The sequence below is a fragment of the Rhinoderma darwinii genome, chromosome 6 (assembly GCF_050947455.1).
Source record: "Rhinoderma darwinii isolate aRhiDar2 chromosome 6, aRhiDar2.hap1, whole genome shotgun sequence".
In the NCBI taxonomy this organism is placed as follows: Eukaryota; Metazoa; Chordata; class Amphibia; order Anura; family Rhinodermatidae; genus Rhinoderma; species Rhinoderma darwinii.
Window position 1 is genome coordinate 121,989,206 of NC_134692.1, and position 27,264 is coordinate 122,016,469.

Sequence of the window (27,264 nt, forward strand, 5' to 3'; positions counted from 1 at the left end):
CAGACGTATCTGGTACAGAAGATTCTAGATTTCTGTCTGACGACAATAGATTAGGAGCCAAACGAAAAATAAAAAATAGAAAATACAACCCGTCAAAAAGAACACCTACTGGCCCTAAGGGCATACCATCAATATGGACAGCTCACAACGGGCAACGTACCGCCATTTCGGCTATCTCAGCTATCTCTACACATGCTACCTCCTCAATTTCCTCAGCGCCCCATATACCCACAACGGTGACACCCAGTACCCCATTCTCCGTGGGGAAATATGCGGATGGCTCTATGAGGAATGCTGTGAACTTGGGAAATGCGGGCCCCTCAGCCTCAGCACCGACAAACACTTTCTCTGCGATTCCTTTTTTAGGTCTGCACAACACCCCATGGAGCCAGACCAAATGACACATAGTGTAAATCGCCTGTCAGATGATATGCAAGTAGTAAATCTTTCACAATTTGAACTTAGCCCACAGCAAAAATCGCTTTTATGTAAAGGCCTATCATATACTCCCACTCCGAATTTTGATGAATTCACTTGGACTAAAGATGTCAATCTATTTGCAAGAAAGCTTGCCTTACATAAATATTTCAAGAATAAATCTGATGATAATACTGCATTTAATCACACTGAACTGACTACTTTACATGCACTAGAAGAGCTAGCAAATGAAAATGAATACCCAGCTGATATGGCTACTGGCCCTTTCTCCTCATTACGACCGAAGTCACGATTAACACCTCCAATATCGCAATATCCACATATCGATATATTTGTTAAAATGGTCAGTGCGGATCTAAAGAAACTTCAATTGCATAAACAAAAACCTCGAAGTAACCTTAGTAAATCAGAGAAAACAGCATTAGATGAACTCAGCAAAAATGAAGAAATTATATTTAAACCCTCTGACAAAGGGGGCAATATTGTTATTCTTAATCGTAAAGACTATGTCTCGATGGTCCAGAGACTTCTCAATGATACATCTACATATAAGGTACTAGATGGAAATCCGACGGAACGATATCTATCCGAATTACATACCTTACTGATTAATGCAAGGTCCAATGGACTAATATCATCTGAAGAATTTAAATCTGTATATAACTCCACACCTACTCTGGCGACTTTCTACGCCCTGCCCAAAATACACAAAAATGTTACACCAATACCTGGTAGACCAATTGTCTCCGGTAATGACAACTTAACGCAAGGTATAAGTACATATGTAAACGAAATCCTGTCACCCTTTGTTGCAGCCCTACCCTCTTTTCTACGAGATACCAAGGACACCCTCACCAGGATCCAGGGGATTAATGTATCTTCCACCACGCTAATAGCTACTATTGATGTCGAGTCACTGTACACTAATATCAACCATGATTTGGGCCTTGGTGCTGTACGACACTTTTTGAGCACTAAGGGGACTCAGTTTCAGGCACACAATAATTTCACTATATCCCTATTACAATTTCTACTCACACACAACTATTTTCTTTTCGATAACAAATTCTATCACCAACTCAAAGGCACGGCTATGGGCACTGTTTGTGCACCCACTTATGCCAACTTATTTTTAGGATGGTGGGAGGACACTTTAATTTTTAACGAGGATCTACTCCCCTTCACTTGTCACATCTCTTTCTGGGGTAGATACATAGATGACATACTTGTCTTCTGGGAGGGAGACACAGCTCTCTTCTCTGATTTCATGGATGTCATCAATAATAATCATATTGGGATGAAATTCACCTACACTATACACACAAATGAAATTAATTTTTTGGATCTAAAAATTTCCCTGGACCCTGGTGGGGCTGTCCAAACTAATATCTATAGAAAGGAGACTGCAACAAATAGTTTCCTGCATTGGGGAAGTTATCATCCGCCGGCTCTCAAAAAAGGTATCCCAATTGGACAGTACTTAAGAGCAAAAAGAAACTGCTCTGAAGAAACCACCTTTCAAATGGAATGTGATACTCTATATAATAAATTCCTTGCACGTGGATACCCAAAGAAAACTCTGCATAGAGCCTATGCAAGGGCGAGGGCAACATCTAGGGATGATCTACTGCATGGTAAAAAGGAGAATGAAAAACATGCTCTTGTTGGTAGCAAACAATCTCCCCTTATCAGATGTATAGGGAATTTTGACAATTGCTCATATCAAATTAAAAACATCTTAAAGAGACACTGGTCTATCCTACTAACAGACACTGACCTCTGTGACACAATCTCCAACATTCCCAGTGTCACATATCGGAGAGGTAAGAACCTCCGTGAATACTTGACACATAGCCACTATTCGAGACCACTAACTTCACAAAAAACTTGGCTTCCGCCCCCAATACAGGGATCATTTCCCTGTGGCAGATGCTCCTTTTGCCCCTTGATGCCGACGACCAAAACCTTCTCCAACCCAGTCGATGGTAAGATTTTTACCATTAAACAATTCATCAATTGTCAAAGTAGTGGTATTGTCTATGCTGCACAGTGTCCTTGCCCAAAACTATACGTGGGCAAGACCATTCAACAACTCCGTAGAAGGATTTCGAAGCATAAGAGTACGATTAATATGAAAGAAGACACACCTCTTTCTAAACACATTAGATCTTACCATCAAGGAGACATCAATGCTCTCAAATTTTGGGGCATCACCCAAGTCAAGCTGGGCCCCAGAGCAGGCAATCTTGATAAAAAGTTACTGCAAGAAGAAGCCAAATGGATTCATAGGCTTAGATCTTTAAGCCCAAATGGGCTAAATGAGGGATTCACCTTCGTAGCCTTTCTATAATTGCCCCAACTTAGAATGCCACACCTGATGTGTATATATACACACTGACAGCTGTCACCTGGTCACTATGACCAATCGTACCTCTATTGAAAAAGAGACAATATATCTTTATACTGATAATTCAATTGTCATGTATGTCCATTTGGACAAATTGTCCTCCCCCCTTATTCTCCCTCTACTCGAACCAAGAGATTGTAGTTGAGCCATGCCCTTTGTGGATAATGACCTAACCTATAGGCTAAACTTGCAGTGTGGACAACATATATATATACTGTAATACTCACCTTTTGATGGGAACGATCCCTGCTGCTGTATCCTCTGAGTGCCCAGACATGCACACTAAATTCTTACGTCAGGAACCTTTAACTTGAGTTTAACTGTGAATTGTGGGACCTCTGTGTCCCTAACATACTCAGACCACTATCCAAAACATCGTCTAAGTCCCTTTTGGACCCTGGTGCGCACGCGCGCCCTATTGATTTCTCCCGAATCTAACTAGAGACTAGACATGCACTTGTAAATCTTCATAGATGCCAAAACCGGCTAAGTCCAGGTCCGAGATACGCATGCGCTGTCGAGCCAGTCAGATCTCTAATATGTACATATATGTGGAGATCTGACTGAGTCTGACCGTGACCATAGTGCCAATGCGTTAAATTGGCCATCTATACGTTTTCTATTATGACTTCTGTCAAGTCTCTATTACGGGGACCCATCTAGTGCTACTATTCTGAGAGCTTGCTCTTTTTCTAAGAGCCCAGACATGCGCATCTATCACTGATAATGTTGTTATCGGCTAAGACCCTGCAGGACTCGTGTGCGCAGGTGCCGTTTACAATGGTTAACTCAGAAAAATTTCTAAGTCCAGTTGTGATTCTAGTGCCCATGCGCACTCGGCGCATCGTAACTGGTCATATATATGACTTCCACATTGGCTGGCGCAAACGCCAATCTTCTACTATGGAGGCTCGTCCTCTGTACAGAGCTCCTATTGGTTCTCACACAGGTGAATCTTGTGTGATGCAAATCGAAATGTTTAAAGGGTCTGACAATTCATACGCGCGCTCACTAGCCCCGTTTTGATCCCCTGAGGACGCTGTGTTGACAGCGAAACATGTCGGGGGGGCTAAATTTACAATTTTAAAGAGCCTAGCTTGCGTGGCAATCCTAAGCACGCATACCATACCATATCCTATCCACTAAAGCTCGGCAGTCTGCAGCTGCCGACCTGATACTCTGCAATCTGAGTACCTTACACTCCGTCTGGCAATACACGCAGATCGAGTGGAAACAAGCGTGTGCTAGAGCAATACTGGCTACTATTTTTAACTGTTCGTGCTGAATGTTATGTCCCCTTGGACATCTTTAATGGCAAAAATATTAAAAGTTATATTTTAATTACACTGATTAGCAGTTGGGAAATCGATTTTCAGTGTGCCTCAGGCACATTTGGTTCTTTCTATATCGTATACATAAATTTGATCACGGACAATAGATATGTATTTCGACACAGCAAGATCATAGTCAATATATGCGGATAAATATATGAAAAGTGTATATTAAAAACAAATATACACTAGAGTTATAATTATGTTTAAAAAAACGCAAAATAGGGAAAAAAAACAAAAAAAAAAAAAACGCAACACAGCCAATGTGACTAAGGCTTTATCAATATAAGTGAAGTAACACATAGAAATAAAATAATAAATTCCCTACTGAATAAGAAAAAGGTGAATGAGAACAAATGTGTTGAAACATTGAATGTAAGACCAAGATGAATAATAAAAAACAAAAAACATGCTTGGATTGAACAATGTGTGAATGAAGAAGAGATGAAATAAAAATCACAAAGTGATGAAAAAGATGGTGCAGATGTAATGACAAGAATGTACAAATGATATTAGTGGTGTAAAATGAATTAATATTCATAAAAGTGATAGAGAAATATTGTAGAAACATGGTGTAAAAATATGGGAATGATAATTTACAACGACAGTTGTAGTGTCATCGTGCATAAGGGGTGCAATAACGTAATTGAAAAATAGTTGAAGTGACAGAAATATGAGTGAAAAAATAATAATGAATAAAAAAAAGAGAGAATAAATATATATATATATTGAAAACCCCCCATAGGAGTTTAAGTTACAAAATCGTGTCAGAATTATAAAAAAATAAAAAAAAATATAACCATATAAGCATGGGTATGATCTAAAAACTAACCGCATAAAAAATCCACAATGAACTGCAATGGCGTTAATGAGATGACCAAGAACAGACATTCTCACACGTCATTGTCAGGCAGGACTTAGAGATAAAGAGTGAAGTTGCTTGTCGTCAGGCATAGTTGATGTCCAAATTATGTAGAAGAATCCAGATGGAAAGGAACAAGGAGACCTCAAAAGTTAGGGTAAGTATATAGGTATACGTCTCATCTGTATAACGAGAAAAATATTTTAAAAACATGAAATAATAAAATACAGATTTAAACACCCAACACCACTAAAAATAGGCGGGCAATCAGAGAAAGGCAGAGAACCCGGCAGTTTCATTGAGGCCTTTAGGCACCATCGTTTGGAGTCTCCAAATCCATTTGCATTCTTTTTGGAGGAGACGTTGCTTTAAATCTCCACCTCTCATATGCGTATTGACATGGTCAATACCACATACTTTGAGTAGTTTGGAGTCACATGCATGATGGGAAAGGAAATGTCTGGGAATTGTTTTTAAAATGTCACTGTCAGTCACTTTTTTTGCATTATCAATATCTCTGACATGTTCTCTGGTTCTTATCCTGAGTTCTCGAGTGGTCATGCCATTGTAGATTTTTGGGGCAAGGGCATGTAGCGTGGTATATTACTCCTTTTGTTCTAAAATGTAATGGGCCAACAGATTTTAAATTGGCCTTTACCACTAGAATCAGTAAAAGACTGCGATCTTAAAATATTAGGACAACTGGAGCAGTCGCCACACGGTTTGCATCCCCATTTTGGGCCCTTTGTATCAAAAACTTGCCCTGGTTTGGCTGGCGTCAAATAACTATGAACGATGGAATCACGAAGGTTAGGTGCTCTTCGGGGTGCCATGGCTGGATAATTAGGTAATATTTTTTGTAATGTGACATCAGTCAGAAGGACAGGCCAAAATTTTGACATAATATTGCGCATTTCCACCCAACGTGAGTTGTATGTAGTCACAAATCTCACCTTTTGTTCTCGCTGATTTTTAACAGATGTTTTTAAAAGTTGATCTCTTGGGGTTCGTTGAGCTCGATGGTGCGCTTGACGGATGTTCCGTTGGCTATATCCTCTCTGAGTAAATCTATCCTTTAATTCCTTGGAGCGGATTTGAAAGTCCTCAACGGTTGAGCAGATTTTCTTCACACGGAGGAATTGACCCGTAGGAATAGCCTCAATGACATGGCGTGGATGTGATGAGGTAGCGTGCAACAGGGAATTGGTCGATGTGGCTTTACGGTACAAGTCGGTCTGTAAATAACCATTAAGATCTTGTTTGATACAAATATCTAGAAAATCAACATTTTCTCGACTCCATTTAAATGTGAGTTCTATGTTGAGGTTGTTCTGATTGAGTGTCTTGATGAACAAGGAAAGTTCATCAACAGTACCCTGCCAGATCAGGAAGATGTCATCGATGAACTGGGCCCAGAAAAGTACTCGATTCATCGATGGCATCTGATCCGACATAAAAAGATCTCTTTCCCACAGCCCCAGAAAAAGGTTGGCATATGAGGGAGCAAATGCTGCCCCCATTGCCGTTCCCTGGAGCTGTAGGTAGAACGAATTGTTGAAAGTAAAAAAATTATGTTTCAGGACGAAGTCCAATAACGTTAGAATTAAAGGGGACACCTCATTCTCAACATTGCTCATGCGTAAGAAACTCTCCACAGCGTGCAATCCATCAGCATGATGGATGCTCGTGTAGAGAGATTCAACGTCACAGGTGACAAGGATATGATCCGAATCTAAATGTATCCACCTCCTAGCGCTACTTGGTTCCCGATGCGTCATAGAGAACTACGGGAGATAGAGTAGCAAGACGCGTCGTCTCCGATGAGCCAGCGCGCATGCGTACTATATCGCCACGCACAGGTAAACCAAAGGATGTTTAAGAATGGTATGGATGTAGCCACCTTTATCTTGACTCTGATAACTTGCTGCAGCGTGATGTCACTCAACAAAAGCCATTGTAAAGCCATTAAAAACTCAAGTTAAAGTTTATTGACACTGTGTATTTAATGCGTTAAAAGTCAAGATAAAGCTGGATAAATCTGTAGATGTGGCTCCCATACACTACAAATTATTTGGCCCAAACAAGAGTATATCTATAGGATCTAATACAGGATTCTACATGTAAAGTGCAAGGTGCATAATTTATAAAGAAGGAAATAAATAAATATAAATATACCCCATTATATAGAAAAGTGCAAGAAAAATTAGTAAGGCACATAAATTGCGACATGCATATTAAAAAGAATACAAGGTAAATATAACAGCCCCTGTCACATCAAACAAATGCCTATGCCTATGAAAGCAAAACACGAAAAATACACATAGATAAATAATAACAAACATGCAGTAAAAAATGCATGTTTCTCAGTTCTTGGGAACAAAATACCATATTTAGTGAGTACGTCCTAAATATAAATTGCAATATAAGACAAAAAAACAAATAGAAAAAGTTAAATCATTCAGGCCCTACATATTCAATCCTATAATAGATCCTTTACTGAGGTAAAATTAGATTTTAAATGCTCAATACTATACATATGTCTCCATGGGACATACATTTTAGCCCAAGAGACCATGTCAAATAGTGGAAGGAAAAAAGGGAATTTAAAGGAATGGGTATAAAAATATGAAAATAGTGGTAAGTAAAAAATAAAAGGAGAAACAAGGGAGAAATGTACATTACAATCTGATACTCTAGTTGTCTGACCATTTCAAAATAGATAGTAAAAGGTACGAGCGCACGAATATACAGTTACTGGAGATATTGTACTTCAGTTTTCTTCATCCAAAGTTGTTGATCCCGACGAACTACACAACGTTGTCAAAAGGAGGTATATTTAAACTTTACCTATAAAAACACATTTAAAAGGATATAAATTAAAAAAGGGCATTCAAAAAGAAAAAGGCAGAGATATCTATAGGAAAGTAAGAAAGCAAAACTTTTCATTTAAACCATCGTGCCAAGTGCCATGATTCATTTGCACTCTCATTATGCCAGAACCTTCTTCACATCACCGTCTCTGATTCCACAACATATCCGTTCAATACCACAAACTTGTAAAGTCCTGGGATTGCAACTGTGATGTAATTTTAAATGCTTAGGTAGGGTATTGAGTTGTGGGAGTTCCCTTATCTCCTCAGCATTTACAATGTCTCGTACATGCTCACGTGTTTGTACCCTAAGTTCCCTGGAAGTTAGGCCCACATATATCTTGGGGCATCCACACGTGGCATATTACACAACATTTGTGGTACTCCCTGAGATATAATCCCAAATTTTGAACAGTTTTTTTGCCATGCAATATAACCTAGTAGCAATACAAGTACAAAACATAGAAAGGGAAGAGGACAGAAGACAGCTTTAAATGTAAGTATACATAGAGGTAATGGGGTTCACATTGTATATCAACTGGTCATACAAATGTATACTGGAAATACAGCACTTGCACTATATTTCACAGGCTTACTTCATCTGCCTACAGTTGAAATTGCGGCAACTTTACATGTGAAATTCATAAATACATTACAGTCATTAACATCAAATTGAATATGTCATCAATACAAGGATAATGACATGAGTCACTACGTAGACAATGAGGAAACCATAAACTGAAATGACACTCTATGGCTTTTCTCTGTAGGCGCACAGATTTTGGGAAACTGCTCCATGGCTACAATTTCGAAATCGAGACTTTTAAGAAACGGGAGACAATGACCATGGATGAAATGAAGAATAATGTTGAAAAACTTACTGAGCTGGACAGGAACCTGACTACAGCCCTTGCAGAGTTTGAGGTTGGTCATCTCGGCCTTAATAATTCAGACATCATGCTGCACACATAATATATAAACAATATATATAAACAATACACCATTCAGCCATAACATTAAAACCAATGAGAGGTGAAGTGAAAAACATTGATGATCTTGTCCCAATGACACCTGTCAAGGGGTGGGATATATTAGGCAGCAAGTGAACAGTTAGTTCTTGAAGTTGTGTTGGAAGCAGGAAAAATGCATCTAAGTGAGCTTGACAAGGGCAAAATTGTGATGGCTAGATGACTGGTCAGAGCATCTCCAAAACGGCAGGTCTTGTTGGGTATTCATGATATGCAGTAGTTAATACTTACCAAAAGTGGTCCAAGGAAGGACAAGTGGTGAACCACTGAATCGGCGACAGGGTCATAGGCGCCCAAGGCTCATTGTTGCATGTGGTGAGCAAAGGGTAGCCCGTCTGGTCCGATCCCATAGAAGCTTGTAGCGCAAATTGCTAAAAAATATAAATTCTGGCTATGATACAAAGGTATTACAACACACAGTGCATCACAGCTTGCTGCGTAGATGCACACAGGTCAGAGTGCCCATGCTGACCTCTGTGCATCGCTAAAAGCACTAAAAATGGTCACGTGAGCATCAGAACTGGACTATGGAGCAATAGAATAAGGTGGCCTGGTCTGATGAATTAAGTTTTATTTTACATCTTGTGCATGTGTGTCGCTTACCTGGGCAAGGGATGGCACCAATATGCATTATGGGAAGAATACAAGCCGGTGGAGGCCGTGGGATGCTCTGGCAATGGGAAGAATACAAGCCGGTGGAGGAAGTGTGATGCTCTGGCAATGTTCTGCTGGGAAATATGTAAATGTTACTTTGACACGTACCACCTACCTATTATTGCAGACTAAGCAAAACCTATCATGACAACGGTATTCCCTAATAGTAGTGGCCTTTTTCAGCAGGATAATGTGCCTGCCACACTGCGAAAATTGTTCAGGAAAGAGTTCGAGTGGTGACTTGGCCTCCAAATTCCCCAGATTTCAATCCGATCGAGCGATGCTGGGATGTGCTTGAAAAACATATCCGATCCATGGAGGACCCACCTCACAACTTACAGGACTTAAAGGATCTGCTGCTAACGTCTTGGTGCCACATAACACAGGACAACTTCAGAGGTCTTGTGAACAGGCCGGACCTATTTTGATGCCACAATTAGGACCTACACAATTTTAGGCAAGGGGTTTTAATGTTATGGCCTAACGATGTATAAGGCCACTCTGAAGAGTTTGGTCCATATTTGTTAACAAGAAACTCAATAAACATATCTGTTTGCTTGCTAATACTCAATAATAACCTTTTCTTTCACTAAGTAAAGCATACGAGCAAACTTATACTTTGTGCTTAGTACAATAGAACATTCCAAGTTCATTTCTTATTGTCTTCTTGGACTGATTATTCCCTATGAGGATGTTCTATGAATGTTTCTATTCAAGTTAATAGTTTATTCCAGGAATTGATGCTTCCAGAAGCTGAATGTAATTCTTCTGTTTATGTATGGTGGGCTAGATTAATGCATTTGGACAAAGGTCAATGGATCTTCCATTTAGAATGACGTGTTCCAACAAATAAGCAACATCAAATATAGAATGAGAATGCACTTAAAAGGTAACTAAACGTTCAACAAACTTATGACGTTTTGATCGGTGGGGGTCCGAACACAGAGACCCCCACCAATCGCTAAAACGAAGCGGCAGAAGCACTCGGGTGAGCGCTGTTGTTGTTAAAAAGAAACTATTTCTACGTTTTAATTCTATCCATTTAAAATTAGGATCGGTGGCAAAGTTCACCTCAAGCCATGAATAAGAACGCAGGCAGCGTTCGAAACGCGTAGCCTATTTACCTTTATTTCTATACTCTCAGCATTCCAGGACATTATCATAACTTTGCCACCGATCCTAATTTTAAATGGATAGAATTAAAACTTAGAAATAGTTTCTTTTTAACAACAACAGCGCTGCATCCACCCCCCCCTTTTTCTTCAACAAGCAGTCAGTTAGTCGTGTGTCGTCACGAGGACCCGTGCGCAGAGGACCATTCAACACAGGTCCGTCTATAAGGTGAGCTGGAGGCATCTTTCTCTCTCACTCGGGTGAGCGCTGAGCCACTATGTTTCTGTTCAACTTTTTTCGGAAAGCCGATGTAACGGTGTTTGGACCCATAGACTTTCTATTGAGTTCATACACTGCTACATTGGCTTTCCGAGAAAATCGAACAGAAACGAAGCGGCTCAGCGCTCACACGGGCGCTTCTGCCGCTTCGTTTTACCGATCGGCTGGGGTCTCAGTGCTCGGAAACCCCTCCGATCAAAACTAGGGGTTTCAGTGTTTGGACCCCCACCTATGACCCCCACCTATGACATGTCAGAAGTTTGTTGCACGTTTAGTTACCTTGAGTTTACTTTTTGTGTTGTTAAACGGGTTGGCAAGCAATGTTTAACTCACATGCAGTCCACGTGCTCATAAAGCAGACAAATTACAGTATATGAAATGAACCCAATTTGATGGGGCATACAGAGAGATCATAGGGCCCACTGAGAACACTGCCAACTGTACTACGCCTTTGTTAAAGTTAATATCCTTCATTTCCTTTGTCCAAAATTCTGTGCCAATTCATATCATAATATACCTGTAGTGGGGATCCCCTTTTTTCTTACTTGAAGCAGTCCAGCTATTTTTCCTTTACGGCCTACCCCCACCCCGTTTGAAAGTGTGATGAAGGTAGATTGATGTACTGACTTACCAGGTGCTTTATTTCACGGGTAGTCACTCCGTTCCTGGCCGCCGTTGTGTCACATGATCCCCACACTCACCACCCAAATCCTATAGCATCTTATTTCAGGTTATATGAGCCCCAATAATGCAGGCAAGTGGGCAGTTCGTTTTTCCTATGTCTGACTACTGTACGGTAGATTACACTTCCATGAATGCAAATCATCAAAGTTTGCCAATCACCTATATTGTGAATTGACTCCATCATACATACAGATACATTCTAGATGTAGACTATAAATGTTGTTCCAAGGTAAAGTCGTGCCCTAAATGATGTATCTATGTGTACCTATTGTGAATGTATACAGTTCACAAGACATCATAGGTTTTAACAGCAGCTCTTTGTACAGCCTGTCTCCCTAATAAAGAGATGCTGATTTTATATAGGCTATCAATAAAGAAGAAGAGTTACTCGAATGGGAGAAAAGTCAATTTCCTTTGTTGCAAGAGACAATGATAAACAAGGTGCCTTTCGAACAACTCTGGATAACTGCTTATAATTTCCACTGTAAATCCGAGGAGTGGATGAATGGTGAGTCTATTACTTTCCCAATGGAAATCGCTCCCTGTGCTCCATTGTGTAACTTAGAGAATAAAACATTTATAAAGGAGTCAAATGACATTTTTAAAGCATTCTCTGTAAATATTATTGACACAGTACAATGTATGACATGCCGTCTGGTATCCTGAGCCGTTAGTTTTTCTTTGACTTCATGAAGTTCTGTAAAAACTTTTTAATTAGCAGCAGGAAAAGGTAACTAAACACAGTGGGGTAGATTTACTATTTAAAATGGGACCGAATAATGGCGTACTTGATGTGCGCCACATTTATTAACTGTTTTAGACACTTTTTGCATTGCGCTCGACAACGGGCGTGGCTTAATGATAAAATAGATGTGGTTAATCTATCAGAAAGGCGACTTGGTTTAAAATGCACAATCATACGCCAAAATGTAATTAAAAACAAAGCCAACCACAAGGTGGTATAACAAAGAGAAAAGTGTCTAAGGCTCCGTTCATGGGTTCCGTCTGACCTTTCCGTCAGGGGAACCCATGAATGGAATACAAATTGAAACCATAGGTTTCCCTTTACATCACCATTGATTTCAATGGTGACGGATCCGGTGCAATTGGTTTCCGTTTGTCTCCATTGTGTAAGGCTTCTGTTGTTTTGACGGAATCAATCGCTCAGTCGACTACGGTATTGATTCTGTCAAAACGACGGAACCCTTACACAACGATGACAAACGAAACCATTTGCACCAGATTCGTCACCATTGAAATCAATGGTGAATCAAACGGAAACCTATGGTTTCAGTTTGGATTCCATTCATGGGTTCCCCTGACGGAAATGTCCGACGGAACCCATGACCGGAGTCCCGACGCAGATGTGAACGAAGCCTAAGATATCTAGCTAGATGCGCCAAATTTATCATACAGCCTGCACCATTGGTGCATCTTCTAACTGCCTTGTCTAAGTTGTAGACAGTGTAAACTTAGACAGTATAAATTAATCTGCCTCATTATATTTTCATTAAAGAAAACTTTGTAATGATTTGCACTGGATGATTTCTTCACCCCACACTATAGTCCCTGACAAAATAAGGCTCTGTTAATACCACATTTAGTGTGCAAGTTCAGCGTATGCGTTGAGAGCTCTATGGATCAAGCGGATGCCAAAACAGTGTCCTTTTGGCTTCCACCGGGCAGGTATACATTGGTATAACATTTTATTACTGTGTATAGAAATGCATTATCTGCTGCAGTTTACAGTGGACCACCACAAAAAAGTATATCACACGTTATACGTTGTATTATTATTTTTTTATACATGGGTGTGTATCGGTTACATGTGCCACTGTATGGCATACAGTGTCATAAGTTGGGCCATTATGTTCAATGCATACGTCGTGAGATTTCCCTGGCGAATACACCAAACGTAAAGGGAAAACGTACTGTGGACAGAGCTTAAAGAAGCACCCCAACAAATTATTATTTTTTGCTCGGGTGAGCGCTGAGCTGCTTAGTTTCTGATCGGCTTCTTTCGGAAAGCTGATTAAACAGTGTACGTGCCCATAGACTTTCTAGTGAGTCCGTAGACCCTTACATCGGCTTTCTGAGAAAAGCCGATCAGAAATAAAGCGGCTCAGCACTTCTGCCACTTCGTTTTACCGATCGGCGGGGGTCCCAGTGCTCGGAACTGCTCCGATCAAAACTTCTGACATGTCACTATGACATGTCAGAATTTTGTTGAAAGTTTAGTTACACTTTAACATATACTGCACTGTTCTGTTAGCCTAAGCATATGTTCATTGCTACAGAAATAAATATTAATTGTGAAATAAATGAAATTGTCGCACTGTTTGCTGATGAATTCCACTATTTGTAAATACTCCGCATTTGTAGACTCAGTGCATTAAGCGCATATAATCCTTCCAACTATTTATTTCCTTACTTCTAATGAAACATTTGCATTATAATTACTTAACAGCTTGAATTCATTGAATGAAAATTCCACATAAATCATTTTTATCGTCGGCGTGTTCTTAGATGCAGATGCCTGTACTAATTCAGTCTGGCAGCTCTACTGCTAGCACATAAGATTAGTTATAGCACTAAATCTTTCTTCAGTGTTTGTATTGAAGGGAAACAAAAGTGAATAATTAATTTATTGATTGTAAAATATACAATGGCTTTTGATGACACACCTGTAATTCTGTCGAATATGTCTATATATTATCCAAGCTGCAAGAACAGAGTTACCTCATTTTCCTGGAGCACTGATCTTAAAGGAACAGTGTCATGGCAAATAATTTTTTTATATGTTAAAGATGTTAGTGCTGTAATAAAAACGTTTATAATCATTTGTGTGTTTGTGTTTTACTGTTTCTTATTTTTACACTTTTTCTTCCCTATGGGGGCTGCCATTTTTTGTTCCATTTCTGTGTGTGTCGATTAACGACACACACAGACATGGAGTACGGCAGCCACAGTCCCATAGGGACTGTGAACGGCTCCCGTCCCATTCACGTCCGTGTACGGCGTCTGTGTGGGAACTGCGCATGCGCCGCTCCCACACAGTCCTATTCGAAATTGGCGCCGTCCGGCGCCATTTTCCTGTGGACCGGAAGTCGCGGCCGGACTGTAATATTACTACTTCCGGTCGCGGCTTCCGGACTTGTGCACATGGAACAGCGGCAGCAAAGGGAGCGGACGGGCCGGAGGGAGCCGCGGCGGCAGGAGCAGGTAAGACATTTCAATGTATGTTAGTGTTTGTGTGTGTTTACTACTGTATGTAAACCTACTACACTGTGGGTTACCTCAAAAAATGGCGACACACAGTGTAGGAGGTTAAACCTTTAAAACCCCTCGTTTTTCCCGGCACTAGCCAGGATAAAGGAGGGGGGGATGCTGAGAGCTCACTAGAGCGAGGGCTTTTAACCCAATGTTGCAATGCTGCAACATTGGGAACAGCTCCATCTAGTGACCAAAAATGGGTAGTATTATAAATTAGAAATAATTTATAATATTTCCTGGACTCGTGCAAAAAAAAAAAAAAAATTTGAACAATGTTTAATCACCCACACACTAAATGTTTAATTTTTAAAAAAAAAACATGTTTTTAGGGCAACACCATGCCTTTAAATTCAGAAAGTTAGAGGGGGTTTGGGTAAGACTTCCATGGTAGCACTCCTTCTAATCTGTAGATGCAATTTACATGTTAACCCTATAAATCAGTGTCTCACTGCCGTGAGTTACATGACGAGTATTTGCTTCACAGTCTCTTACAATATTTTGGACCCTGTCGGCACAGTGCAGTTTTAGGCTGGTTTCACAAGGCTGTAATACGGCCACATTTCAGTGTCTGTATAATTGATGTAACAGTCAGACCCTTCACAGTACTACTCAATAAATTTAGATCATCATATAAACCAGTATGGCCCACCCCAGCAGTATACGAAATGTAGTACATGGATGAATTATCATCCTTGTAATACATGGTGGTGTTAAGTCGGCTGTAACGCTTTTGCCCTTTGAAGTCGCTCTCTACTCTGGATCCCCTGTATGAATTTCATATACCCTAATAGGACACATGATAAGGGGTTGTCGAGATGGGACAACCCCTTTTAAGTAACTTATGGTTTAACATTTATTTGAAACACCCTACTTACCTATATGCCAATATGTTTTTCATACCATTCTGTGTTGGGCCATGAACTTTAAGGATCTTTGCCATTAGGACATTCCCTTTGCATATTCCCTATGATGACATATCACGCTATGGAGATAAAAGTAAAAACAAAGCGCACATCGTGCCTGAATCTGTATAGGTGTGGAGGAAAAAGAAAAGGGGTCAAATATACTGACCTGGTGATGTTATGCTAGGAGCACAACATCCCAAAAGGTGTATTCAAAGGTGTCCTTATCAGAGCCGGTTGCAGCCACAGTTCCCGATCCGGAGATTTGGAGTACACAAAATCCGCTGAACAAATCCAGTAAAAAGGAAAAAAGGTCGGAGAAATCCAAGGGCGCAGCCGTATAAGGATGAGATACTTTAATTGTACATGAAACAACAACAACAAAATACTGTGTTTCGAAGCCGTACCGGCCTCTTCGTCAGGTCAGAGTACAAGTGATTATTCAGAGAAGATTCACTGTTTATATAACCCAGAGAAACCGGATAACTACCGGGTCAGGTTAAAGGTCAAAGGTCAGAGCAGGGGGGCGGGTTACGGCAAAACACTGTGATCACAATAAACATACAAAAAGATTTAAAATACATACAAATACAGAGGATGTGTTAAAAAATAAATTAGTTATACCTAAAAGACACTAGTTGGTTCAAACTAAAAAAGAACATAAGAAAAAGACCATTCAAAAAGATATTAATAAGATACTCCATATTTACGCTAACTGAAACATAGAAGAAAGTCATAAGGAGAGATATTCCTATAAAATAGCTCACTTAGAGGATCACATCCCATGTCTGAAGACACTGTATATATATCTAAAAACATGATTAACTTAAATTGTGGTCATACTTAATCAAAAAACATTATATTGTCGTTCTTGTATTTTTGTATTTGTATGTTGTTGTCCTAGAGACATACCGCTTATTAGGGCCATAAAAAGAGCAACAGGGGAGATCAAAAAGAGAAAGAAACTACTGTAAATAGTTCAAAAAATATATATGAGTACATAAGAGGGGTTATAAAAATGTATTTAAAAAATAACGTATATTCTATTTTATATATTATATATTAAAAAAGGTTGATTATATTCATCTGTTTGTCATAAGAATATATGTACTATGAGTCGCGTTAAATAATAGTCTCGTTTAGTTCATTCAGACCTACCAGTTTTAGTGTTTTTAATTTGTAGATCCAAAATATTTCTTTTTTACAGAGAACATTAAAACGATCTGGATGGCTTTCTAAAATTTGATCAATTGGGGTAATAGTAAAACATGCAAAGTTACCCTCATGTGCTACAGTACAATGTCTAGAGACACTATGGAGCAGAAATTTATTTTTACAGTTAAACCTATGTTTATTCAGTCTACAATGTAGTGGCTGAATTGTCCTTCCTACATATTGGACACCACAAGTACAATTTATTAAATATATCACAAAGCGGGGCGTGGCTTAGCAGCGCATGTGAGTGGAGGCATAAACCGGAGCTCCCGCTGCCGATATCCTGCAGAATCATCCTAAGACTCACTTCTTCTACCGGAGACATACCTGAGGAGAGAGGGGAAACTGTGGTGATCAGGGAGACGTAATTCTGGACGCATCGGAGGCTGTGATGACCCGGTCCAGGAGATCCAAGACGGCCGAGGACGGTGAGCTGGGGGCGCAAGATGGCGCTGACATGTGCTCCTATGCAGTGAGCAGGGATGTGAGAGGGGCGGTGGCATCGCGGCTGGAACGCTTTGCCAGAAGAACCCCTGTGAAAAGTGATAAGATGGAAAGGATGGCGGATGGAGGGAAGGAGCAGGCTGGCCGTTCCGGATCCAGATTTGAACCGCTGCGAGCGCAAATGGAGGCAGAGGAGGAAGAGAATGGGGAGACTGTTACAGATGACTCAGGAGGAGGATTGGATCGAGGCGTACAGACCCTGGACAAACCGGGCCCAACGCTGGCAGATGTTTTTTCGGCGGTAAGCCTGAGCAATAGCACGCTAGCTAAACTTACCTGCCAGGTGGGGGGAATTAAGGAAGATTTGTCCATAATATGGCATGATCTTCAAAAAGTGTCGGAACGCACGACAGCGGTGGAGGGTCGAGTCAGCGAATTAGAAGACAGTATACTGCCTATGAGAAGAGACGTGAATTCTGTGGCGGTGGATGTTACGTATCTTTTATCAAAAACCGATGACCTGGAGAACCGCTTGCGTCGAAACAATGTTAGGATGGTGGGCATCCCTGAAAAAGTTGAGGGGTCCAATCCAGATGCCTTCTTTGAAAAATGGCTATTGGAGGTTTTTGGCAAGGAATCGCTAACCCCATTGTTTGCGGTGGAAAGAGCCCATAGAGTGCCCACACGACCGGGCCCACCTGGGAGGCCACCGAGACCGGTGCTAGTGAAATTGCTTCATTATAAGGACAGAGATCTGATTCTTCGGCAGGCCCGAGAAAGGCAAGATATAAGAGTGAACGGGGTGAAAGTGTCGTTCTATCCGGATTTCTCTGCGGAGATACAGAAACGAAGGATGCAATTCCTGGACATTAAAAGACGACTGAGGAATCTTCGAGTTCAGTACTCCATGTTGTATCCGGCTAAGCTCCGAGTGGCGGCATTAGGATCCGTACAGTTCTTTGAAAATCCAAAAGATGCGTTACGGTGGCTGGATAGTCACGAGGCTCGCCTACGACATGATCCGGAGGAAGCGGCGGCGTGATCAACAAATGGATGGATGAAGTCGGGACTCTGCTATGGTGGAAGGAAGATGACTTGCGCAAGAATATAAGGCATTATTTTCTGCATTTATATGTTGATTTTTGTTAAGATGATGTCTATATCTCATTGTTGGCGGGAGGAGAGGAAAGATGCTGTCAGTTTAAAGGCAGAATTGAATATAGGAGTCATAAAAATGCTACTTGTTTATTGAGGAGAAGGTGGCGGGAGGTTCTTGGTTTTGGAGGATAAATTGTGGAAACAGATGGATTTCTACAATGTGAAAGGGAAGCTGTATGGTCATAGTGGTGAAGTTTTCTTCACCAGCCCGGGCCCTCTGAGGAGGGTATGTTTATGGAAAGTTGAGTGGGAGGGGGTGGTGGGAGGGGGGATGTTTGGGAGGGAAAGGGAGTTTGAAACGCAGTACGTTCTGATTGTCATTGGGAGTAATGGAAATAGCCACGGTAAAATGCAAAAAAGATTCAGATGGGGGGTAGGGTAAATCTTCTGTCCTGGAATGTGAGAGGTATGGGGGAGGTAACAAAAAGGCGAGCTATCTTTGAATACCTGAAAGGACAGTCTGCTGGAGTGATGGGTTTGCAGGAAACTCATCTTACTACTGACACGGTGCAAGAAGCGCATAGGGTTTGGATCCGACATAGTTTCCATTCCTTTCATTCTACATACTCAAGGGGGGTTAGCCTCCTGGTTCATAGGGATGTGCCTTTTAGCTGTATAGATTCCTTTAAAGATAGGGCAGGTAGATATGTTGGGGTGCACTGTAAATTGTTTAACTGGGAATGTATAATTGTGGTGTTATATGTGCCTCCCCCGTACTCTGTGGGTCCGATGAGAGAGGTGCTGGAGAAACTGGCTGGGTGGCCTATGATACCGACTATATTGATGGGAGATTTCAACAACATAATGAACAAAGGGTGGGATAAATTTCCAAAAGGGGGAGGGGTGGGGGATACTGGCCTGACGAGATTCGGACAGTACATGATGGAGGCTGGGTTTACAGATATTTGGCGGGCAAAATGGCCCTCTGCTACGCAATATTCGTGTGTATCATCTACATATGGATCATTATCACGAATAGACCTAATGTTTAATAATGGAATGGGGATGGAATGTGTGGAAGGGGTGGAATACTTACCACGAGCACTGTCTGATCACTCCCCAATGTTACTTAAGCTCCGAACAAGCTCAGAGATGGGGGGGTTGAGAATGCACTGGAGGTTGAACCCGTTCTGGATATGGTTAGTGGGAGAGGAGATAATAAGTATGAGTCTGCGAGAATACTTTGAGTTTAATAAAGGTACGGTCCCTACGGATATTTTATGGGATGCTATGAAGGCGACTATAAGGGGAGTGTATATACGGGAGATCTCGCTCATTAAAACTAAGTCGCGACAAATGGGTCAACATTTGACAGATAGGGTCACAGTAACAGAGGAGAGGCACGTTACTAATAACACGGCGGAAACACTAGCCCAATGGAAGGTTGCTCAGAAATTGCTTAGGGAACATCAGCTGGAGCAAGCGGCTAATAAAAGACTATTTTTACAACAAAAATACTATGAGGAGGGTGAAATGGCGGGCAGACTGTTAGCAAATATGGCACGGCCGATGCGGGAAAGTGCGTTCATTCATCAGTTACAGACAGTGCACGGGACTCTGGTTGGAGAAACAGGGGATATATTAGAGGTGTTAACATCATTCTACATGGAACTGTATCGTACTAAGGTGGACTACTCGGAGGATCTGCTGTCAGAATATCTGGCAGAAATGACATGGGTTACCCTGGGGGAGGAGGAGAGAGAGGGATTGGAAGAGCCAATTACGCTAGAGGAAATACAGGAAGCGTTAAGTTCTATGGCAAACGAAAAGGCTCCAGGGATTGATGGTATACCCACTGAATTGTATAAAACATATGGGGAGACGGTTCTGCCGGAGTTATTGGAAGTGTTCCAGGATAGTTTCACCAGGGGGCGTTTACCGCAGACAATGTACGAAGCCGTTATAGTCGTAATCCCCAAGGAAGGGAAAAACCTGACTCATACAGACCGATATCTCTATTAACCACGGACATAAAAATTTTAGCGAAAGTACTGGCTAATAGGCTGTCGCGAGTAGTGACTAAAATTGTGGGGATGGATCAGTCGGGATTCATGCCATCGCGCTCTACAGCGCTCTAATCTACGTAGACTTTTCCTGAATTTGCAGACAGATGCTCCGGATGCACGGGGTAGAGCAGTGCTGTCTTTAGATGCCGCCAAGGCGTTTGATAGTGTGGAGTGGGGGTATCTGTGGGCTGTCTTGGAACGGATTGGCTTTGGAAAGAAATTTATAAAATGGGTACAATTATTATATAAGGAGCCGGTAGCTAGGATAAGAGCAAATGGAAGGATGTCAGATTCCTTCAGACTGGAGAGGGGGACGCGACAGGGATGCCCACTTTCGCCACTACTATTTGCGTTGGCAATTGAACCCCTAGCCAATATGGTAAGACAGCATCCAGGGATAGAAGGGTTTAGTTGTGGGGAGCTGGAGGAGCGCATAGCATTATATGCGGACGATATCTTGATGTTCTTGGGGGAAATAAATTACTCACTGCCAGTGATAATGAATGTATTGGAGCGATTTGGTAGATTCTCAGGACTAAAAATTTATTGGAATAAGTCGGTGTTGTTGCCACTCCAGCCAGTGGATACGCCGTTGGTGATTGGAGGAATTGAGGTACCGTGCGTACAGAAATTTAAGTACCTGGGAATCATGATATCGGCGAGGGTGCAGGACTTTATTGAACTAAATGTGATACCATTGTTGAGCAAACTCACGGATAAGACCAAAATATGGCTCGGGCTACCACTGTCAGCATTGGGTCGAGCAAATCTCATCAAAATGATTCTGATGCCCCAGATTCTTTATGTGGTGCACAATGCCCCAGTGTGGTTGCCTAAATACTGGTTCAGGAGAATCCATAACTTGTTTAGGGACTTGGTGTGGAAAAGGGGGATCCCCAGGATAAAACTGGACAAGCTACAACTACCAGTGGAACAGGGAGGGTTAGCTATTCCGAATGCATGGATATATTATCTAGCGGCCCAATTACAACACTTTAAGGGCTGGAAGAATAGGGAGGAGTGGGATTCTAGTGGGAAACTGGTGTATTATCTGGGTCAGAGAACGGATGTATTAGAGGCCATGGAATCTCATAAATTAAGGAGGGAGGCAAGAGGGAAGCCGACTTTACTATTAATACATAGAGTTTGGTGGGAAAGTAAGAAATTATTGGAGGTTACAGGATGCTCCAATTATATGCCTTTATGGGGCAATCCATACCTATGGGAATTTAATATGCTGGAAGGATTTCAAGACTGGGAACAAGCAGGGATTAGATATGTATACCAGCTGTATGAAGGAGGTGTTTTTAAGCCCTTTGCTCGAATACACGAGGAGTTTGGACTCCCACATCGGCTGTTCTACCAATATCTTCAATTAAGGCATGCGGCGCAGGCTCAAGAGAGACTGGTGGATTTGAGCTGTTCCACCATGGGAGGGATGGAGCAGGTACTAGGGGCAAAAGACACTAAAGGGATTATCTCGATGCTATATAATACGCTACTCTCTAGTTTTCTGGGAGACCCGTTGGTGGAGATCAGACGTAAATGGGAAGAGGATGTAGGGCCTATAGGGGATGAAGACTGGGAGGAGGTATTGGGATCATCTAAAAAACTCTCTATTAGTGTAACGCACAGGAGGTCACAACTTTTTCTATTACACAGGGTGTATAGGACGCCTAAGGTGCTATGGCAAATGCGCATTAGATCAACTAAGGAATGTCCCAGGTGCATGTTTGATGGGGCGGACATAAAACATATGTTTTGGAGCTGCCCGCTGCTAGAAGGCTATTGGAAGGAAGTTAAAAGTATGGTGTCTAAAGTATATGGGAGAGATTTCCCAATAGAACCTAAAATATTCTTACTGGGCTGCATTGGGGAGGAAGGAGGGGATGGAGTGGAGCTACTGTCTATTAAAAAGATCTTGTATCATGCTAGGAAACTAATCGCAAAATATTGGCTGCAGGCGGATCCCCCGGAGGTAGCTGAACTGGTTGGATATGTTAACCACACGGTATCACTGGAACATCGGATATATCTGAAAAGAGGGACAATTAAGAAATACGAGAAACAATGGGGTAAATGGGTACACGCCTATGGCAATGCGGATCACTAGATGAGATTTGGAGGGGGGATGACACACATACATGTTTAAGGTCTGGTGGAATATCGGTTTACTATGGAAGAGACATGGAGGAGGAGTGGTGGAAAAATCAGGAAAGAAAGGGGGTACTGCAAGGGAGGGGGGTAGTTCAGTTGGGGGGAGAAATAGGGGACGGTGTAAACAAAGATGTTGTATACATGCCATAAAGCACTTGAAGAAATTTTGCACTACTTAAGTGATGTTATGTTATTTTTATTTGTTTTCTGTAAAGTACTGTAAGAAATGTACAGGCTGTATAACAGATGTTGTATTATCAATAAAAACTTGTTTGATTAAAAAAAAAAATAATATATCACAAAGCTGGATAGGCAATTTAAACTTGCTTCAATATTAAATATTTTTTCTGTTTGCTGTGATCTAAATGTATAGGTTTCATCCATAATTGATTTACAGCATAGACACCTACTTTGTCCACATTTAAAACTCCCCTATGATGACATATGGACGTCAAAGAGGTGGGCTCCTCACTGTATTAGCCAGATCAGACAGCCACTGCAAAAGCGACTCCTGCTCTAAAAGAAGCGGCACAACTATATTTTATATGGTCGCCCATTCATTTCATACCACACTCCTCCTGAAGCGGCTGGGACAAGGGTTTTTCGACTTTTGAGCTGATCATAATTCCTAGGCACTATCTATCCTCATTTTCAAAGCCGAAACTCCATAGTAAGGCATGCCCATATCACCCAATCAAATTTCCGATCCTTAGGTAGATTCAAGTAGCAATGTGATAGGTTGCTCCGAGCAACTGCACCACTTTTTCTTTGCACTAGTTTTTAAAAATATCTGTAAGTGAGAAGCAACTATATTCAGAAAATCTCTGGGAGACTGAACCTACAGGTTGGCTGAGCCCTTCAGTACATGCGGCTTTAGGTGAGAAGGAATAAACAATCCCTCTAAGGATCTAGTATTTATTAAAGTACTCCTGCTATCAGAAAGGTGACACATTTTCTAGGGAGGGTTCAAGTAGAAAAGTACTAAATAAACAAATAAAAAAATCACACAGTGTCATGATGACTAATACCCTAAATAGTAACTTTCGACTTTCTGTAATGCAGGGTCTTTCCTGGATTTGAATGCGGAAGATATCACCGAGGAAGTGGGGAACATGTGGAGAACTATGTACAAGCTGGTGAAAAGTTTTACAGACATGTCAGGACCTAAGCGAGTAGCGGAGAATGTGAAGTTCAAAATTGAGAAGTTCAAAGTGCATCTTCCTATCATTTCAGTCATCTGTAACCGTGGGATGAAGCCTCGCCATTGGGAACAGGTGTTATATTAAGTCATCATTTCATAGAGAAATTCATTTTCGCATTAATATTTAAAATAATGCTGATGGGACTATATTTTCGTAATATGTCGCCGTAGGGAGGCACCATGTGGTGGCGCATGCTGTGTCTACAAAGACTCCATGTGCATCTGTACGGGCTCCATACACACAGCTCAGCTGCATGAGACCCTGTTATCATGGTCATCCTCCTCTGCTCTCTGCCCCATAATCCAGAATCTTCCAAAAGTATAAAATTGGGCAGAAATTATAAAGTAGAAGCAAAGAAAAAAGAGCATATTTTATATTAGAATTATTTTAGCTTCTACTTTTCAGCTTTTCTAGTTTTTTACCTCGCCGCACACACTTTTTAACATACTGTACGTGCTTCTTTTTTTTTCAGATTGGTGAAATAGTAGGATTTGAGGTAACTCCAGAGCCTAAAACGTCACTTATTAACATGCTGGAATATGGACTATCCAAGTATATTGAGAAGTAAGAAAATACCTTGATGCGTATGACACATGAGTGTAAAGTGGTGACGCCTTGGCTTGAATAACCAGCTGTTTGTACATATGTCTTTTTATGTCATATATAATGTCAATATATTTATGTCAATATTTGCTACCAAAGCAGCTACATTCTTTTATTTGCAGCCTGTATTAGGGTATGTGCACACACACTAATTACGTCCGTAATATACGGACGTATTTCGGCCGCAGATTCCGGACCGATCTTAGTGCAGGGAGCCGGGCTCCTAGCATCATAGTTATGTACGACGCTAGGAGTCCCTGCCTCGCTGCCGGACAACTGTCCCGTACTGTAATCATGTTTTCAGTACAGGACAGTAGTTCCACAGAGAGGCAGGGACTCCTAGCCTCGTACATAAGTATGATGCTTGGAGCCCGGCTCCCTGCACTGTGTTCGGTCCGGTACTTGCGGCCGAAATACGTCCGTATATTACGGACGTAATTAGTGTGTGTGCACATACCCTTATAGTAGAGCTGCCTTCACAATTCTGATGGTTCTTATTGGAAATAGTCAACAAGCTTATGTCCAGACACATTCCGCAGGCATTATTCACATGAGCGTTGAATACGTCCGTGTGACGGCCGTTAAAACAACGGTCGTCACACGGACCTATGCAGTTCAATGGGGACATTCACACATTCAGTGTTTTTCACGCAGCATGTTTCCGCTGCGTGAATCTCACTGCATGTCCTATTCTTGTGTGTTTTTTGCACATCACACACCCATTGAAGTCAATGGGTGCTTGAAAATCACAGACAGCACACGGACGCACATCCGTGTGCTGTCCGTGATTCACGCACAAGTTCATAAGAAATGAAGAGAAAACAAATTAAAAATAAAGAAATGTGTTCATAAACAGACATGAACAACTGATGCCACACGGAACTGCAACGCATGACAAACGGATACGCAAAACGGATCCGTTCATCTGAATAAGGCCTAAAGCTGTAAATTTTTCACACACGGATTTATTCGAGTTAATCAATAAATTGTATGTACCCCCAAATTACACCGTTAAAAAATACACCTTATTCCGCAAAAAAAACAGCCCTCATACTGCTACCCGTGTTTCCCCGAAAGTAAGACAGTGTCTTACTTTCTTTTTATCCCCAAAAGCCCCACTATGTCTTACTTTCGGGGTATGTCTTATATTAGAAAAAAATTGTCGAATTTTTTGCACTTTACTTTATTATTTTTTTATTACTATGGTCTGTCCCTCAAAGGTCAAAAAAGACCTTTGGGGAACTTTATATATATTTTTTTCTTTCTTTTACACCATCTTTTCCCCTGTAACTGGAGCTGCACAGCAGCCCCAGTTACAGGGGAAATCAGCCCTCTCATAGTGACGATTGTCACTAATAGGGCTGTGCTGGGTCTTGTTAGACACAGCAGCAGCCTGCCACTAACGGGACCCGGCGATCATGTGACCTGTCACATGATCATCGGGAGGAATAGAGACAGCGCCGCTGCTGCTGTCTCTATTCCTATACACAGCGTTCATTGAACGCTGTGTAAAAACACATCGGAGAAGACAGAAGCAGCTAAAGCTGCTTCTATCTTCTCCTCCGGGTCCCCGGCAGTCACTGACAGCCGGAGACCCGACATTCAGCTGCCCGATCGCGCGGGCAGCAAGTTAAAACCCGAGCCGTAAAAAGTCTATGGCTCGGGTTTTAAGGAGGAGGCGGCATTGACAAGTGCTGGGGGTGACGTATGGAGAGGGGGGCGGCGCGGAAGTGGGCAGGAGGCGGCAATACCCCGTGTTTCCCCGAAAGTAAGACATATGTCTTACTTTCGGGGTACGGCTTATATTAGCCGACCCCCCTGAAACCCCCGATACGTCTTACAATCGGGGGTGTCTTACTATCGGGGAAACACGGTATGTCAATGGAGTAAAAAAAAGTTATGGCTTTCAGAATGCGATGATGTGAAAACAAAAGGCTCAGCCCTGAAGGGGTTAAAGAGGTTTCAACAGTTGTTTGTAAATTAAGCTAAATCACTGTATAAAGGACAAGGTCTACAAACTTTTGCGTTTCAATTCCTCAAAATTTTCAAGATATTTGTTTGCTGTCAGGGAATGAGAACACTCTTGTTTACATTTAGAGGCAGCAAACTGGTGCACACCTTGTCCCGCTCTCAGCTGGGAAGTGAATACCACGGCATCCAGACTCCACAATGCTCTGTGAGCTAAACAGCCTGGACTGCAGGATGCTACCAGAGAGATTTTTGCTGCTGTGGATGTATTTAGCTCACAGAGCATTGCCTAGACTGGATACAATTATATCAGTAGCATCAAGTAGGGCCCCTTACACATCACGTTCAGTAGATCTGCTGTCTTGTACTTCTTTTTTTCTCAGCACAAGGAAGAAGGGAAACATTCCCAGGGAAATTATGTTTAATAACGTTTCCCGTCTCCCTTGTCCTGAAATCGGATCCCCCTTTTGATTAAAAAAAAAAGTGTATGTGAAAGTGAATTTCAAAAACACGATATCTAAGTGACCTAAGCTGCTGCTGACTCCAACAATAAGGCTCCCTGCATACGTCCATAGCCGTAATCAAAGTCCGTGATTACGGGCACGGCCGCGGACAGTCACCCGCATTGGCGGGCCGTGCTCCCATTATAAAGTATGGGTGCACGGTCCAT

General features: G+C 41.6%; 1 protein-coding gene across 1 annotated transcript in view; it reads left to right on the plus strand.

The window, feature by feature from the left end:
* DNAH3 (dynein axonemal heavy chain 3) overlaps nt 1-27,264 on the plus strand; it is a 359,079-nt gene that overhangs the window by 146,258 nt on the left and 185,557 nt on the right. The window contains exons 16-19 of the mRNA XM_075830244.1: nt 8,679-8,832; nt 12,030-12,174; nt 23,884-24,095; nt 24,496-24,587. Coding sequence (XP_075686359.1) covers nt 8,679-8,832; nt 12,030-12,174; nt 23,884-24,095; nt 24,496-24,587 — 603 coding nt within the window. The remainder of the gene's footprint in view (nt 1-8,678; nt 8,833-12,029; nt 12,175-23,883; nt 24,096-24,495; nt 24,588-27,264) is intronic.